The 16,081-nt window shown below is 47.4% G+C and overlaps 1 protein-coding gene across 4 annotated transcripts in view; it reads left to right on the plus strand.

Annotated features, from left to right (window-relative positions):
- PRKCB (protein kinase C beta) overlaps positions 1-16,081 on the plus strand; it is a 244,397-nt gene that overhangs the window by 204,249 nt on the left and 24,067 nt on the right. For all 4 annotated transcript variants that reach the window (XM_075011091.1, XM_075011088.1, XM_075011090.1 and 1 more), the window contains one exon: positions 6,499-6,639. In XM_075011091.1, the coding sequence (XP_074867192.1) occupies positions 6,499-6,639 (141 nt within the window). The remainder of the gene's footprint in view (positions 1-6,498; positions 6,640-16,081) is intronic.

Below are 16,081 nucleotides of genomic sequence, written 5' to 3' on the forward strand. Positions count from 1 at the left end.
TTCTGGTGATACTCTGAAAGCCACAGCACACTGCAGGGTGTAACATGCTAGTCCAGTGGGCTACATGCAACTCACTAGTGTTGGGGAAGTTGCAGGTGACTTTTTTTTCAGCATTCTAGTGATGGTTAAGATTTTCCAATTTTTAAATTCTCAGTGGCCTATTTTTTTTCCAAAAATCAAATTTTGATGGGGGAAATTTCAGCCAGCTCTGCAATTGTCTGTTGATCCTGATCCGCCTTTATTTTGTTTTGTCCCAGTTTGCAAGAATGCAAGTTATTGTGATCATGTTGAACCATGAGAATTTGGAAAAAGTATAGGTCACAGAAGGCTTCCAGATATTTAGGCCCATGGTTTGTTTTAAGCAAGGTCTGTTTGTTTTCTCTTGGGGTAGCTAGCAGACAATGAAGATATTAGAGGTGCTCTCAATAGTTAAGGAATAGGCAGCAAACATACAGTGAAGACCCAAACCCACCTTTCAAAACAAGACCCCATGGTACAAAATGGCTCTAAGAGGTAATCTTCATATTGATGTCATGTCTAGTACATGCAATGAAGTTAATATATTGTGTGCATTACATGTGAGCCAAGCACTAAATTTAGAAAGGGGCAGAGATCCATTTGGGCATTTCCATCTCTCAGTGCAGGATAATCTGCTTTAAACAAATCCTCAGAGATGTCGTTCCCTCTGCATCTCCATGGACTAGTCCTATTAAAACCTGGGAAGTTAAGGCACCAGTTCAGCAAAGTCTTTAGGTACATAGTTAAGGGCTTTGCAACCTGAATCAAGGGAAGTTGATCACATATTCAAGATGATAATTCTGTTTTTCGACTGCATAGTTGTTGTTGTTTTTTAAATAACTTGTGAAATCCCTGAATATGTGTAGGTCTAATACAGACCTCTTCATCCACAGTGAAGTGTTGTATTCAAGGCATTAGTGTAGGGATTAAACCAACTTGTTCCTATTTAATACAAACAATGCCAAATGCTTCTTTTCTGTAAGTCAGGAGAATCAGTCTGTAGGCTTCACGGGCTTCTGTCTAACCATAGCAGATGGTGCCTTCATGCTAACATGGATAAAAGCACAAAAGGAAACTGGAAGATTTAATTTCTGGGTGCATGTATCAAAAATACAGAAGAATAACCGCACCATCTTATTAGCCCTGTTCAGCAATGCAGACAGGTACATGAAGGAGAAAAATAATCTTTCATAATTCATTAGTGAGGGTGAGCTCTCAGATATGATGTGGATTTGTGGTAACTTTGGGAAATTGTGCTTTAACAGTGAAACATACAAAGAAAGTGTGTGTGTGAGAGAGAGAAAAACAGTCATCACAAAAAAAAGAGGGCACGTAAGCTAAGATTTTGGCTAGTAAAACCTAATTAGTAAATTAATGTTGGATATATTTACTGTTGTATCTGAGAAGCTGACTGTACAACTGTAGGTGCACTGGAACAGATGCTATTTCATGTTTTAACATTCATCCCTGCAATACGCAAACATCTCTTTTAAAACAAAGATCCTTCTGTGAAGTAACACCCATATCTCAGTCTAGAGACACTTTAGCTCCATCAACTATTTTGCTGATGTCCTGCTTTGGGGAACATGAGCTTGAGTAGATAGTGCACTCAATAGCCAGCACTTGGTCTAATACCACCAGTGAAAACAAACCTGCTATTTATATCAGTTATTAGTTAGAACTAGACCCCCAAAAAACCCCATAAGTGAAACTGAAAGTTCCATCCCTCATTTAAATGTTAAATTCTCTTGTGTGGGGAGAGCAAGATAACTCTCTTGTGTGAGTGGAGAGAGATGGGGGAGGGGGGATGTCAGGTGACAGTCATGTAGGAAGGAGCATTGTTGACAGGGAGCAAGATTTCCATGCAAACCCAAGTAGGCGTTGAAAAACAGACATTTTGGCATTTAAATTGTAACCACCCAACTTTTGTCAGATCTGAACTAGAAGCAGATTCCTTTGGTTTCTCAGCAAGATGCCGTATTTCTGCCATTCTGCCTCCACAAAAACTGATCCAAGTCCGTGGGAGCTGAGTAGGCTCTGAGGTTTCCAGTAGAGTCATGTGGCTGAAAGGTGTCTCATTTCTAATTCAGGATTTGAAGTGACTCATCCTGCTGGGCATTTTCACTGCTGAATTTTACAGTGGAGACCCAGTGCTAGATGTTTCGATCTAGTCACTGCATGCCAACATGCACATGTTGAACTTACGATCGTGAGGGGTCCCTGTGACTTCAGTGACATTAAATGTATACATAAGCGTTTGCAGGATCAGGGCCCAAGAAGGCCTGCCCTCTAGCTCTTTGAGTGTTGGCTGGATGTAACCCAAGCTAATACTGCAGGCGAGAATCCAACATAAATGTGGAGAGAGAAACTACAATGTAACTAAATAAAATCGGTGAATAGTTTTAGAGTCTCGAATTGTGGTTGAGGAAGTGCTTTTGTAATAACTTCCCATTGAAGCACAGGGTATGTATCTCATTGCTGCAGTTCAAGTGCCAAGGGTCTGAGCCAAAGCCCTGGGAGGGAGATGGAAAGCCTCCTACGGACTGCCCTAGGAGCTGGCTCAGCAGCATGATGAACATAGTGAATGCCAGAGCAAAGATTTGAGCCGCTGAGTGTCCCTGTTTGGCACTGCACAGAGTGGAGGAGAGCCAAAAGAAAACCCTCCTTGAGTCTCCTCCGGGGACTTTTCACCGTCATGAACAGCCCTCTCCTTGCCCCCTGCCCCACAGTGGTGTGGCCCATTCTTGGACTTCTAGGACTCTTCCATCCTGGTAGGAGGTGAGGGGAATCCATACTGAATGCTCACTGCCAGATAAAACTTGACTCTGTTCTTATAGGTAGACCACTTGCCCTACTTCTGTGCAGAAGCCGGCCCATTTTTTGCACTTACTACACAAGCATAGCTTATTACAATGCAATTTTTGTTTACAACTCACACGTGTCAGTATCAAATAAGACTATTATTCACCAGCAATAATCAGTAAACAAGTTTCTCTCTCCCCACCTTGTTACCTGTCATCAGCCTTGCCCATCATCTTCCTGCTCCACCTCTCTCCCTTCCCAGCCAGAGCTGCCCTGGGCTTCTGGCAGCCGCAGCACAGTGTCTCTCCTCTGGCAGCAGGGGAGAGTGACTGAGTGATGCTCCACTGGGCTGACACCAGCATCTCTTCCTAACCGTGTTAATAGGATGTTGTGCTTCCTGCCCGTAGCAAATTAGCACATCCAGTCTGGAAAATGGTTGATCCAGGTCTCAGAAGCCACTGCCTAAGTGAGATTCCAGAGCTGATGCAGAAGCCATGCACGTGACTTCAGTAGCCACCCAACCACTGACACTAAAGGGGTACACCTGGGCCAGTTGCCCAGTTGACTGGCTAATGAATGCAGAGCTATTGGCCACCAGGGTGGCTGTGGGCTCCAACTGTTTTACTTCACATTTGTGTTTCTGTATTTTACTTTTTGCAGACTTTTCCTTGGCACTAGGGCTACAGAGAACATTTGTTTTAAAGTCCGTCTCCCTGAGAGAGTTTATTTGCAATGATGGGTGACGGGGTTGACTTATGTCAAAACGTTTGCAACTTCCAGAACAGAAGTCATGCTTGGACACACGAGTCTGCTCCATTGCCCCTGTGGACTTCCTAAGAGGGTGAAAGTCACATGTGGACAGAGAGGCTGAGTCCAGGTTCCTAAATCACTTAAATCTTGCTTTCACCCAAAACGACACCGAGGGTTGTGTACACACCTCTCCACCATCCCCGTTCTGAAGGCTGTCGCTCACTTTGAGCTCCAAGTTACCACATTCCACATGTGGAAATAACATAACATGAGGAGTCTCCATGTCAGAAACCCAGGCATGAATCAGAGGCTCCAGGAAGAGAAGTCTTGGCACTAAAGGAAGCAGCTGTTTCCTGTGTGAGCAGCATTGCCCCCCCCTTGGAGTTTTGGCCTTTCAACTTAAGAACGGCCACACTGGGTTAGACCAAAGGTCCATCTAGCCCAGAATTCTCTCCAACAGTGGTCAATGACAGGGGCTGCAGAGGGAATGAATGTAACAGGTAATCATCCAGTGATCCACCCCCTGTCGCCCATCCCCAGCTGCTGGCAATCTGGTGCCAGCCATGGCAGTGAAAGCTCTCCCCATGATGTGAGGAGGAATTATGTGTATGTTTCACAGAGGGGTTCCGTGGCAAACTATTAGATCTGTCTTGGTCTCACATCCTCTGTGTTACTCATTCCCTGGCCTTTGGCAAGCTGTTCTGCAGGTTTGTGCTTCTCCAGGGCAGAAGTGTCCCATGCGATCATCTAGTCTGACCTCCACACTGGCCGCAGGTTGCACCCTGTCATTCCTGCCCTGAGCCCAGTGGTTTGAGCAGCATCATGAGTCACATTTTAGTGACAAGAAGGAAGTGGTGGTGCCCTTGGGCAAACCCCAATCCCTATGCTGGGGAACAAGATTTGCTGCAAACCAGTCATGTCCTTGCAACAGACAACCATGTGATTTGTTTGAACTGCCCTGCTTCTAACAAGGCAGTCCTTCATTGCCAGAACTCCATTCATATTCTCCCTGCTTCTTGACAGTGTATAAACCTCTGGTATCTGCATCTGATCTCAGAACAAGTGCCACACAACCATCAGGCTATTAATGTTCCTCTGACTCGTCTCAGCTTTTCTTTTGGGTCCATGGAAAGCAGAAGTTATGATAATAAACAATTGTTTGCTTCTCACCCCTTTCTCTTGGGACCAGATGGGTTTCGTTGCTCTCTTATGCCAAATCCAGAGCAACAGAGGCCCTTTTTCTGGTACCGTATAAATGAGCAGCTTTCTGCATCTGATGAAGTGGGTCTTTGCCCACGAAAGTTTATGCTCATACATTTCTGTCAGTCTATAAGGTGCCACAGGACCCCTCGTTGCTTTTGCAGAGCCAGACTAACACGGCGACCCCTCTGATACTTTCTGGGAGTAGTGGGTGGGTGTTGCTTTTAAAGTGAATTGCTTAGACTGGGGGTCAGCAAGCCCCGGCACAGGTGCCAAGAGCAGCACATGAGCCAATGTTCATCAGCACATGTGGTGGGAGCTCAGCCCCACACCTCCTCCCCATGCAGCCGGGAGCTTGCTCAAAGCCAGGCTGCCTGTGGATTAACAAAAGACCAGCTAGTGCTACCGCCCCCCACCTGAATGGTAAAGCTCTACAGCTTCATTCATTTATTAATGAAGCTGCTGTAAGTAGGACTATTAGCGTCTTTAAAAAGTATCATCAGCGTTCGGACCGTGCATAGAGCTCAGAAGGTCAAATTTCACCCTCCACCTCGGAAAGGTTGCTGACCCCGGCTTGTATGGTTGGAAGTGTGCTCTTTAATATTGTTTTCACAGCTGCAAAGTAGTGTCATGTGTTCATGTTCTCCCTCATTACCACAGCTCAGTCCTGCTGCATGGTTTGGAGTCACTTGACAGCATGCTGGTGACCCACAGCCTTTCAGGAGTTGAATCCATTTTGAAAGGCAAAGGAAGCGTTAGCTCCCGCCTTCATCTGAAGGCTTTGGGATAATAAGCTCCTGTCTTTGCATCCCTGTTCTGTGGGGCTCACTTGTGTTCTCCTGCTGCAGATCACCTCAGCACAGCAGTCCCTGGCTCACTGCTCGGCCAAGCACAGACTCGCTCCTGTTCAACTCAACAGGAACTGGGCAGACCTGCTCGTAGACTGAACCTGGGCCCCAGGAATCTGAGATGGAAAGCACCCAGCTTAGTCCATGGGGATCCCCCTTCATTGTTCTGCTGCCATCCACATGCACCAGGGCTGCCTGTCACTTTGACATGAGTGCACTCCCTTTCCTGTGTCTCATGGAGGGCACTCCCCTAGCTGGAGCATCCCCCAGTGAGTAGGAGGTTGTGAGGAGAGGATAGAGCCAGGGGAGCAGAGAGGCCCTGTGTAATGTGTGTGGCACCTCCTTGCTGTTGGAGAGCTTGGTGGGAGAGGGTGAAAACTCTAGAAGGTGGGCATGAGGCGTCCATATTTGATACTTAGTCCCTTCCACAAACCCTCACGCCCTCTGTCCCAGAGGTGCAGGTGTCCAGTCCTTTGGCTGTGCCCTGTGGAAGGCAAAGCAGGGTGCTGAGGGAAGCTTTGCCAGGTTTTCAGAGCAATATTCCCTCATTTTCCATTTGCGTGCAGAATGCATTTTGTGATATGCACCGAGCATATGCAGCTGTGAACCACACACCAGCTGTGGGCACGCTGCCAATCAGCTGGGCAGCACCTGAATCTCTCCTGGGTGGCCACCCAGGTGCTCAGCTTGCAGGGAACGCCGTTTCTGGGTGCCAGTGTGGGGCTGTCTGTGGGGAGGGTGTTGGGCTGACTCTAGGTTACCCAGCTTGTCCCTCTGTATCTGTAGCTTGTCTCAGCCTCCTCTGGTACCTGCTGGACTGATGGGCTTTTCTGAAGCTGTCTAGCTTTTTCTCAATGAATGTTTCTTCTCTCTCTCCCAGCTAATGACCAAGCACCCTGGCAAACGCCTGGGCTGCGGCCCCGAGGGGGAGCGGGACATCAAGGAGCACGCCTTCTTCCGCTATATCGACTGGGAGAAACTCGAGTGCAAAGAGATTCAACCTCCATTCAAGCCCAAGGCTGTAAGTTGGATTGTATTCAAGTGCGTCTCTCTCTCTCTCTCTCCTACTCCCACACACGCTTTCTCTCACTCCCCCCGCGCTCCAACAGGAGCATATGGGCAGATGCAACTTTCCTTAGCCACACGACGAATGTATCCCACTTCTTTTATATATTTAGGAGATCCCACGCCCATAAAGCTGGCACAAGTCTAGCAGTCACCCAAAGAGAATACATCGTTCTGCCTAGCGAAGCCCCTCATCTTATTTTCAGAGCACAGAGGTAGAAATCCTTTGTGGTTTGGCCCAAGATCTAATCACACCGCAGTACTTCTGCATGTACTGTGCATGGGTCGCTCTCTGGTGGTGTCCTCTCACCGAAGTTGAAAAGGTCTCTGTCTAAATGGCTTTTTAAAATTTAGTTCAGCAACATATGCCAAGTCTGAACTGGTAGCGAAGCAGCAATTCCCCTCGCTGGCTTCTAGCCCCACCCCACCCCCTGCGCCAATAAAGCCCAGGAAGTCTGTAGCTTGCATTGCATCTGAGCGTTAGCAGAAAGGCACAGGAGAATCCCACTGACAAGGAGATTCTGAGTTTCTTGGACTGTTTCTGTATTTCTTCGCGATGGCCGTGCAGGCTGGGGGTGTGGGTTGCAGGTACTTCTGTGGGAGCAAAGGTGCAGCGTATAGGTTGGGTGTAAATGCTCAGAGGGGGAGGCTGAACTGGGCACACCAATGGTCTGAAAACAGTTGAATTCTGTGGGTAAGAGGAATCCTCTCTTGGCCAGTGTGGCTGGTTCTGTGAGGCAATATGAGCAGCAAAGCAGCACAGGGTTCAGTCTGTGACACCTGCTGCATGCAGGTGAGTGAGAAATCATAGGCAGCTATTTGAATACCAAAATAGGCTTCTGTGAGGCTCGCGGCAGGATGGCTCAACAGAGCAGTGCCCTCGCTCTGCGGAGACCTGCTGCAGGGTTCCTGTCTGGCCCTGGGCAAATCCTAGCCTCTCTGTGCCTCAGTCCCCCCCTGTGGTAAGAGCAAGGCCTGAGGTAGGAAGAGAAATACACTTGAACCTCTTTAATCTGGCATCCTTGGGAAATAGGCTGTGCCGGATTGTGGGATTTTCCGAGCCGTGGGTGCTCATGTATCTACTGTTTGTTTTGAAGGTGAAAATAAAACCATTCTGCAAAATGCTGAATCTTCATTTCATGTGTAACACTGATAACAATGTGTCCGGGGCCTCGGAGGGGGGTGCACGAGCACCTGGGGAGGTGGGGTCAGGTAGCAAGGAAGGATTCAGGAATGGCTGGGGGCGGGAGGGAGGGGTTCTAGCCATGGGGCACTTACTGCAATGGGAGCAGTGCAGGAAAACCCTCCAGACAAGCACTTCCCTGTGCTGCTGTTCCCCCATCTGTTGGGGAGGGGGAGGGCCATGCATAGAACCACTTCTTCCTCCCCCACTAGGATCTGAAGCACAGTTGGTCCCAGGACGTGGACGTCAGCATTAGGGAGGTTCAAGTGTACGTTCAAGATTGTGAGGGGCTCAGACTACAGCGAGGAGGGACAGAGATAGGTGGATCTCGCTGCTCCTCCCTCCCTTTCTGCAATGCCGTTACAGCTATAGCTGATCACAGGCCGGCAGTGGGTGTTGAGGAAGTAAATGCATCACCGCCCTATTACAATCCACTTCCTGGAGTCGTCCGTCCTGCTCCTTTCTCCTCTGCCCTCTCCTGGGTCTGATGCCTACACTTGGCATGATCCCATAGGCCCACAGTTCCAGCTGATTTGCTGGCTTGGGTTTGCGTTGAGTAATATGTTGAGCTGGGAGGTAGCCTCACTTGGTCGCTAGCCTGTCCCCCTGCATTAGGACAGAAGTGATTCAATTACCACTGAGCAACTCTTGACAAATCTGCCTCAGGGTCTGACTCCCTCCAGTAAAGGAGGGTCCCACGCTCAGTTGTTCCATCCCAGTTTCAAAGGCTTTCCCCACATTTTGCCCCAACTTCCCTTATTTCAGCTTAAGGCCATGTCTGTGTTTCTGTCCTCCAAAGACAGAGGATAGTAAATTCCTGCTCCATTAGAAACATCTCTGTGGTAGCTGTTTGCCGCTGTCCCTGCTCTTCTCAGTTCTCCCCCCCACCCCATGTCCTGACCCTTTAATCCCAGGTCCTGTTCTTCAAACCTTTGCTTATTCTTACTCATTGTACATTTACCTACATCCTAATCTTGTCCCTGCTGCTTCCTCCATGGGGCCTGTGTCCTGTAATGAGATGCCCAGACTAGCTTTTCCCCAGACTTCCTCTAAGAACTGGTTCCCTCCAAGGATACTCGCTTGCTGTTAATAGCGTATGCAGCGAGTGAAGCATGTCTCTGTAGGAGAGAATTTAGCACCAGGTATCTTTGGTTACGCACCAGTCTGCTCCTGCAGCCGCGACCCTTTTACAGCCCCTTACCTGACCGTTCAGAAGCGGAGACATTGTTCGTCAGGTGGGCAAAGTTAGCACCACCCCATCTGTGTGGCTGTTTCCCATTTGCTCATTGCCACACACAGTATCCGTAAACTTCTGTGCAATTGGATTGACTCCCTGCTGCGGCGTCTCCTTCTGGTCAGTTCAGGAAATAGCTCAGTTCGTGGAGTGCACTGCCCTCAGTAGTGCCTTTCCCGTTGTCCCCCCTCTGCTCTGCTTATCTCCACCCTGTGCTAATGCCTGCCACTCTGTTCTCTCCCCCTTGTGGGGGGTATCAGCCGTCCTCAGGTCACACACCCACCTGAGCAGCCAGCTGCAGCCCAGAAAGTCTAGCCCCTTGTCTCACGGGCAAACTGCATCTGTAAAGGCCATTCTCCATGGATCCTAGGTGTGGTGCCAGGGGAAAGAACCCAGGGCCTCCAACTACACTGGGCCCCGATCCTGGGACCCTTTAGTGGCAGCCATCTCCTGCCCTCCATCCCTCCCCTTGGCTGTGCCCGTTCCCTCTGCCACTTCGTGACCCTTCTTGGGCTTTGTCTCAAGGCCACCGCCTGGGAGATGTCAGGCTGGTGCTTCTCTCCAGTTTCCCTCAGCCTGCCCAGCACCACAATCTCCAGGGGGGCCTTTGTTCCCTCCTCCCCCAGGACCCAGCTCCTTCTCCTTTGCCAGTCAGAGTGAGCCAGCCAGCTCCCCTCAGCTGTGTAGCCTTTTTATAGGCCTAGCCTGGCCCTGATTGGCCGGCTGCTCTTCACCCTGATAGACCAGTTTTGCACAGGCTGCCTCTGGCCTGCTTTAACCCTCTTTCTGCTGGAGTGGGCTACAGCGCGACTGCGCTCCAGATCAGATGCAGGAACGGTCCCTGGGGAAGAAGGTTCTGTTCCTTGCTCTGCCACCAGCCCCTGGAGACCAAGGCAGCTCTCTGCTTCCCAGTCTCCTCATCAGTGGCATTGAGACAGGGATACTTACATACCATCTTGTGCTCGCTGAGTATCCCACCCCCATGTGGATGCCCCCAGCCCCAGAAGCGTGGTGGCTTTCCGCCATGTGCTCTGACATAGTTGTTTTTAAATTCCTGTTATGTGTTTATGAAAAAGATCACACTGAAGTGTTGCCTGGGAAAGGGGGCACTCTGCTGCCCTAGGAAAGGGCCTTCAGGCACATATGACCCAAGCTCTGCGGCTATGGTGTACACTCTCTAGGATTCAAACACTCACCCTATTTCCAGGGAACCAAATGCTCCATTCCCCACAACTCCAACCCTAATGGCCATTGTGAGGCTCAAGGGAGCAGGTGACACCTGGGTGAGGCTTATCCAAGAAGTCTAAATCACCGCCATGGCTCAGAGCGGAGGAAGCTGTAGCTCATACACTGCCTGGAAAGAGACTCCGTGGCTGCTGTCACCTCCCTGGGAAAGCTTCCCCTGCTAGACACTTGCCAGGCAGTGGTGTTTGGGTCCCACACATGGGACCCAGATGCTTTTGAGCTTCCTTTGGTCTGGCCAGGCTCCCTCACCATTGCATTTTGAGGTTTCCACGGCACACTTCCTGTCTTCTGCCCATTTGCTGAAGTGGAACTTTCCTGCCCAGCTGCCAGGACCTGTGTTCACCTCCAGAAACATTGCTGTAGCTGAGGCACACTCTTCCCAGAGGTGCCCCTGTGTGTTCACAAAAGTGTGAGAGTTGAAGCACATACAACACATGGGCTAACAAGGGTTCTAACCTCTCTCTCTACACAGCACACAAGCTATATAGAGCAAGACAAAATAACACATTTACTTCCCCTTCCCTGCATCACTCTGGACTGTTCTTGGGGCTGAAGTGGGTGTCCCCAAGGGTGCCCAGGATTCTCCCCCTCCCTTCTCATGCACAGCCTTGCTTTCTGTTTCTGCCTCTTCTCCTGTCTCCCTCTCTCTTGAAAACTTCTATAAAGTTGCAGTCCCCTTCATTAGGTGACTCAGTACCACCAACACCATCAGCCTCATCTGGTGTTCACAGTGCCCACCAACTCATTCTGTTGCATGATTACTACCCACCTGGGTGAGCTACTTTTCTAGGTCTGGCTGCCTGTACAAGGTGGCTTCCATTTGAATAGAAGACTGTCAAGGTTTAACAACCTTCCATTACTCTCCTGGTGTCACCCTGTGGATGGTATCCCTATATGGAGGTATGAAAACAGCAGAGAAGCCAGAACCAAAATGGTGTGTACAGTTTGCTACAGAGAGATATAGAATTCATCCTCTCAAACTGGAATTCCTATGCTGTACATAGATCCCACTAGTCATCACTGCTGCTAAATCATTTGGGGTCAGCTGTAAAGTCAGACCCTGATTTGCATGCCTGGAGATATTTATGTGAATTATGTTAATGTTCAAAAATGAAAACCCCTGTGGGGCTGCAAACTCGAGGAGAGGCGAGGATGATGTCATGCATTTTAATGTGTGTCTCGATGTTACCACGTCTTACACAGGTCCTGGGAAGCTCAGAGCCTTTCTTTCATTTGTCAGTGATCCATTTTTCCTGAAGATTGTAACTGCTGGTTTTCCCCATTTGTGTTCGTTTTCTAACCAGATCTGCTTCTTCCTTTCTGCTGTAGTTTACCTTCCTGAGCCAGATGTCCTGTTACTGTATCTGCCACATGTTGCATCTTTGTTTTTTTCAATGCAAAAAGTTGAATTCTGTCAAAAACATGCCCTCAATGTGTTTGTTTTTAGAATGTTCAAATTGTGTCCTGCTGTAAATGTGTTATTTCTTTAAAATTCCCCTTGAACGTGGATCTTGGGATGGAGAATGGTAAGCTATTGCCTGTTTCTCATCTAACAGCTTGCTGTAGGAAATACTTTAACATTTGATGGAAAAGTGAGATTAGTATTAAGGTAGGTTCAGCAGGTTTTTGGTTTAGTGAGGATTAAGATGACTCAGTTATCTGATGGTTTATATTTCAACAGTCATGCATCTGTGTTGAAAAATACATATTTCTTTAATGCCATCTGCCCAAAGGAAATCACAAGGTATAATAAATAATAAGATGCTGTCTGTCTCTCAAAATGCCCAATAATAGTCAGAGGGATACAGAAGATCGGGGTTTATACAGCTTCAAAATAGCTTTGAGGAAGGAGGAGTCTGTGATCACTTTTAAAAATTCGCCTGTAATCTAAGGGGTTTAATAGCAGTCAGTTTTTGGTCGTGTGCAGCAAGGTGTGTGCAAAAACAGTATGTGCTAACATGGTCTTTTTCACTCCCACAGAAATCTTTTTTTTTTTTCCGTTTTAAACTAGCCACTGAAATCATGTAAAGACAATAGACTACATGGGACTTCACTTGTCAGCCAAGGGTTTGAAATGCAGCCTGTGTCTAGCAGTCTCCATTTGGATACAAGAGAGCTTGCCTGCCCTATAGAGTTTTACTGTGTTTGAACACAGTTGTAACCATCTGAGTCAGCTGACTGCAGTTCAGTGGTCAGCAGAGCGCAGGACCAATTGAGTTCAGCATCTTGTCGGCTAATTCATTTGGTGACAGCTTTGCTCAAATTCAGTAAAGGGTTTTGCTTGCTGCACAAGGCCATTGGTACCAGTGCTGAACAGTAACAGAAAGGTAGCCGTGTTAGTCTAAATTTTAACAAAACAAAACAGTATTCATTTAACACTTTAAAGACTAACAAAATGATATACTAGGTGATGAGCTTTCATGGGAAAGACCAACTTCATCAGTGGGTCTGTCCCATGAAAGCTCATCACCGAATAAATCATTTAGGTAGCCTTTGAAGGGCTACATGACTGTTTTGTTTTGGTACCAATGCTGTAAGGCAAATGCTAGTTAGGAAGTTTGTAAGAGTGATCTGGAAGTGTGCTGGATCAGATCCTCATTTGCTTTTGCCAAGCTAGATGGCAGCCTCTCTATACATAGCTCTTGCTTGGACAGATCTTCATGGACCCCTTTTGCATACCTCCCAAGAACTCCTTGCAGTGTCTTCCTGATTCAGCAGCAGCTCTGCAGACACAGTGGCTGGATTCAAAGGACGTCTTTGTTTACTTTCCCTTGTCTGGCAGTCCACGATGGCTGGGCTTCACTTCTTGGAAAATTCTATAGTTTTAGACTGAAAATGGACAGATAATTATTCATCCGGACTTGGGTTTGTTTTGTCCTTGGTGCTGCAAACACATTCTTGAGAGCTTGTGGTTTGACTCCTGCTTGGTGCTTGATTAACCTTTATCACATTGACTGTTAACAAGAGAGATGGGGCCGGGGCTGCAGCTTGTCTTTGGTACAGGAAAAGTCAGCAGTTCTGATGAGAGGCTGTGCTTCATTGCTCTTAGGTTTGGTCTCTGCATACCAATTCCCTGCCTGGTGGCACTTCCCCTGAGAAGTATGTTTACACACTCATGCAGTCTCTCATTGAGATAATTATTGTTTTGGTGTCTAATTACTCCTTTACTTTACATAAAGCCTAGTGATTTGAAAAGTCTTCTCGTTTTGAAAGCCTTGAAATCAAATGGCAGAAGTGCTGACAAGGAAGTCCGTGTGTGTGTGTGTTTTAATCTTAATTTAATAATCTAATTGCATAAATTTAGGCCTTATTTGAGTAATTTTGAGTTAATGAATGTTGAAAAACTATTTATAGACACAGTTATTTAAGAAATCCTAGTTTGCATCTGTTGGCATAACCTCACTATGGTCACCTTGCTGTGGTGAGGTGAGTCCAGGAGACCTTATAGGCCATTTACTAGGCAGAAAAGGTTAATGGTTTAGTGGACAGCTCACATGCAGGTAAACCTGTAGCTGTGCAGTGTGACTGTATGTGCGAACTTGACAGGATGTTGAGACCCAGTCAAATGGAGAACAGCTTTCTACATGTATACAGCAGAAATCCCCAACTGGTCAATTTTGTATGGTTAATTTTGCCCGTAATAAAATTGACAGACAGAAAACCTATAGTGAGGGTAAAGCCATGAGTGCTTCTCTGTCCACCTCAGGAGCTTTCTGTCTGTTCTCATTTTAATTATTTGGTTTCTATTTTTCATTCTCTTCTGAATAACTCTCTTTGGTTATAGAAACAAGCTAGCAGCCCTGGTTCAGCAGAACATTTCAGCAAGTGCTTACAGCCCACTGGAGGCATTGAGACTTAAGCATGTGCTTAAAACCAAGTATGTGCTGTGCCAAACTGGAGCCTATGTTACTAATTAGTGTTTCTACATACTGAAAACACTTGCTCCGTTAGTATGCAGAAGTGTTCCCAGTGGATTCCTGGATATAGATTTGGGAGGATGGGGTAAACTTTTCAAATGCACCTAAGACTCCTATTCAAAGTGACTTAGGAGTCTTAGTCCTTACTTGGGCTCCAACCTGCCAGCTATTTAAAGGTACTTATACATCTAAACAGTCAGATCAGCACTTTTGAAATTATCACTGGGTGTCTAGTTGCCATGGGAGCCGGCCCCAATGGGTGCCAAGCTGCATCTTCAAGCAACGAAATATCTTTTCAAAATCTGTCCCTGAACCACTTTTGCAAATAAGATGTTGGCTACTATGTCAGTAGAGACCTTTGAAAATGCTACCCTCTCTTGCATTTGTCCCCGGTTGGGAATGACATATTTCAATCCTCACCTCTCCTTTGAAAATCCCAACCTCAGTGGGGCACTGGTTGCTAGCAATGCATAATGAGCCCCTCTGCATAGTGTGCTGAGATTCATATGGTGTGTGTGATTCCTAAGGGTCCTTTAGGAAAAAGCAACCCTGTTCCCACTTCCCACCCACAGACCTGTCTTGTCCTTCTCTGAAGACCAGGCATGGGAATTGAAGGCCCAACCTGGTGAGCGAAAGATTAGCAGTTCTCCAGTGTCTCCATAATTCTGTGTGACTGCCTCTCCTGGCACTGACTGTGAGAAGGGACGAGAGGAGTGGAATCTTTCTTTTAATCCTGTCTCTAACGGTGCACCCCTCTTGGTGCTGAGTGTAATTTTTAGAAGTGAAGTAGACAAAACCTTTAGCTTAGGATGACATCGTGACCACCTGAAATGCTGTCTCATTCTCCAGCTGCTCCTATTTCTGCAAAGTGTTATGACAGAGCAGTCAGCCCTTTCATCAAGAGGAGGCATTAATGAGAAAAGCCTTCACCCCAGGTGGAACTTGAACCAACAGTCCCTGGCTTAGGGAGCCAATGGCTTATCAGTATAAGGCCGATCAGGCATTGGGCCCCTAAGACAGGGATTGTCAGTTCCACTCCCACCTGGGGTGAAGGCTGTTCTCATTACTGTCACCTCTTGATGAATTTGAGGCTAATTTTCCTGTGGAAACAGTCAGCCCTTTGTGCACATCAGAGAACAGTGAGTCATGGACAGGTTTGTTTAAACATCACATGCTTACCCCTAATCAGTTCCCCCTTCCCATTTGATGGATCAGGGTATCTAGTGAGATGCTTTCCAAGTTGTGCTAATGGAAGTATTTGCAGAAACTTGGCCAGCTGAGGATTCATCGTCTTTTGTGTCTTCCTGTGGACTGAGCTGGGGAACGATGCTTTTCTGTCTCACTACAACAGTTGGAAAAAGTATTCTGCAACAGAAACAGCTGCTCAACTAGGACTGGGAATCTGGCCAGATGTAACCTGCCTGTTTATTTTCATTATGTGTAATTTGTGTCAATGTGTAGGTGATAGAATCAGGCATGAAACTTTCCTCATAGCATTCCAAAAACCTTGCTAGGAGGAAAGTGACTGAAAACACTGGCCGCGTTTCATAGCACTCTGATTCCAGTGGAGCAGACCCCAATGATGGCAGTGGCAGTGCCTCCTGAACAAGGTGCTATTCAATGAGACAAATCGGCTGCGGTTGTAAAAGGTCCATAGGTCCATTGAAATCAACAGTGTGATCAAAGTTTACCTCAGCTGAAAGTCTGTCGCAGTGGAGATGAGTGTGGCAGAGTCAGGCACACTGTCCATTTGAGACAAGGAGAATGGGGTGATACCCTTTGTTGGATCAGTGTCTGTTGATAAGCGAGGACCTGGTGA

The sequence above is a fragment of the Carettochelys insculpta genome, chromosome 16 (assembly GCF_033958435.1).
Source record: "Carettochelys insculpta isolate YL-2023 chromosome 16, ASM3395843v1, whole genome shotgun sequence".
Taxonomy (NCBI): Eukaryota; Metazoa; Chordata; order Testudines; family Carettochelyidae; genus Carettochelys; species Carettochelys insculpta.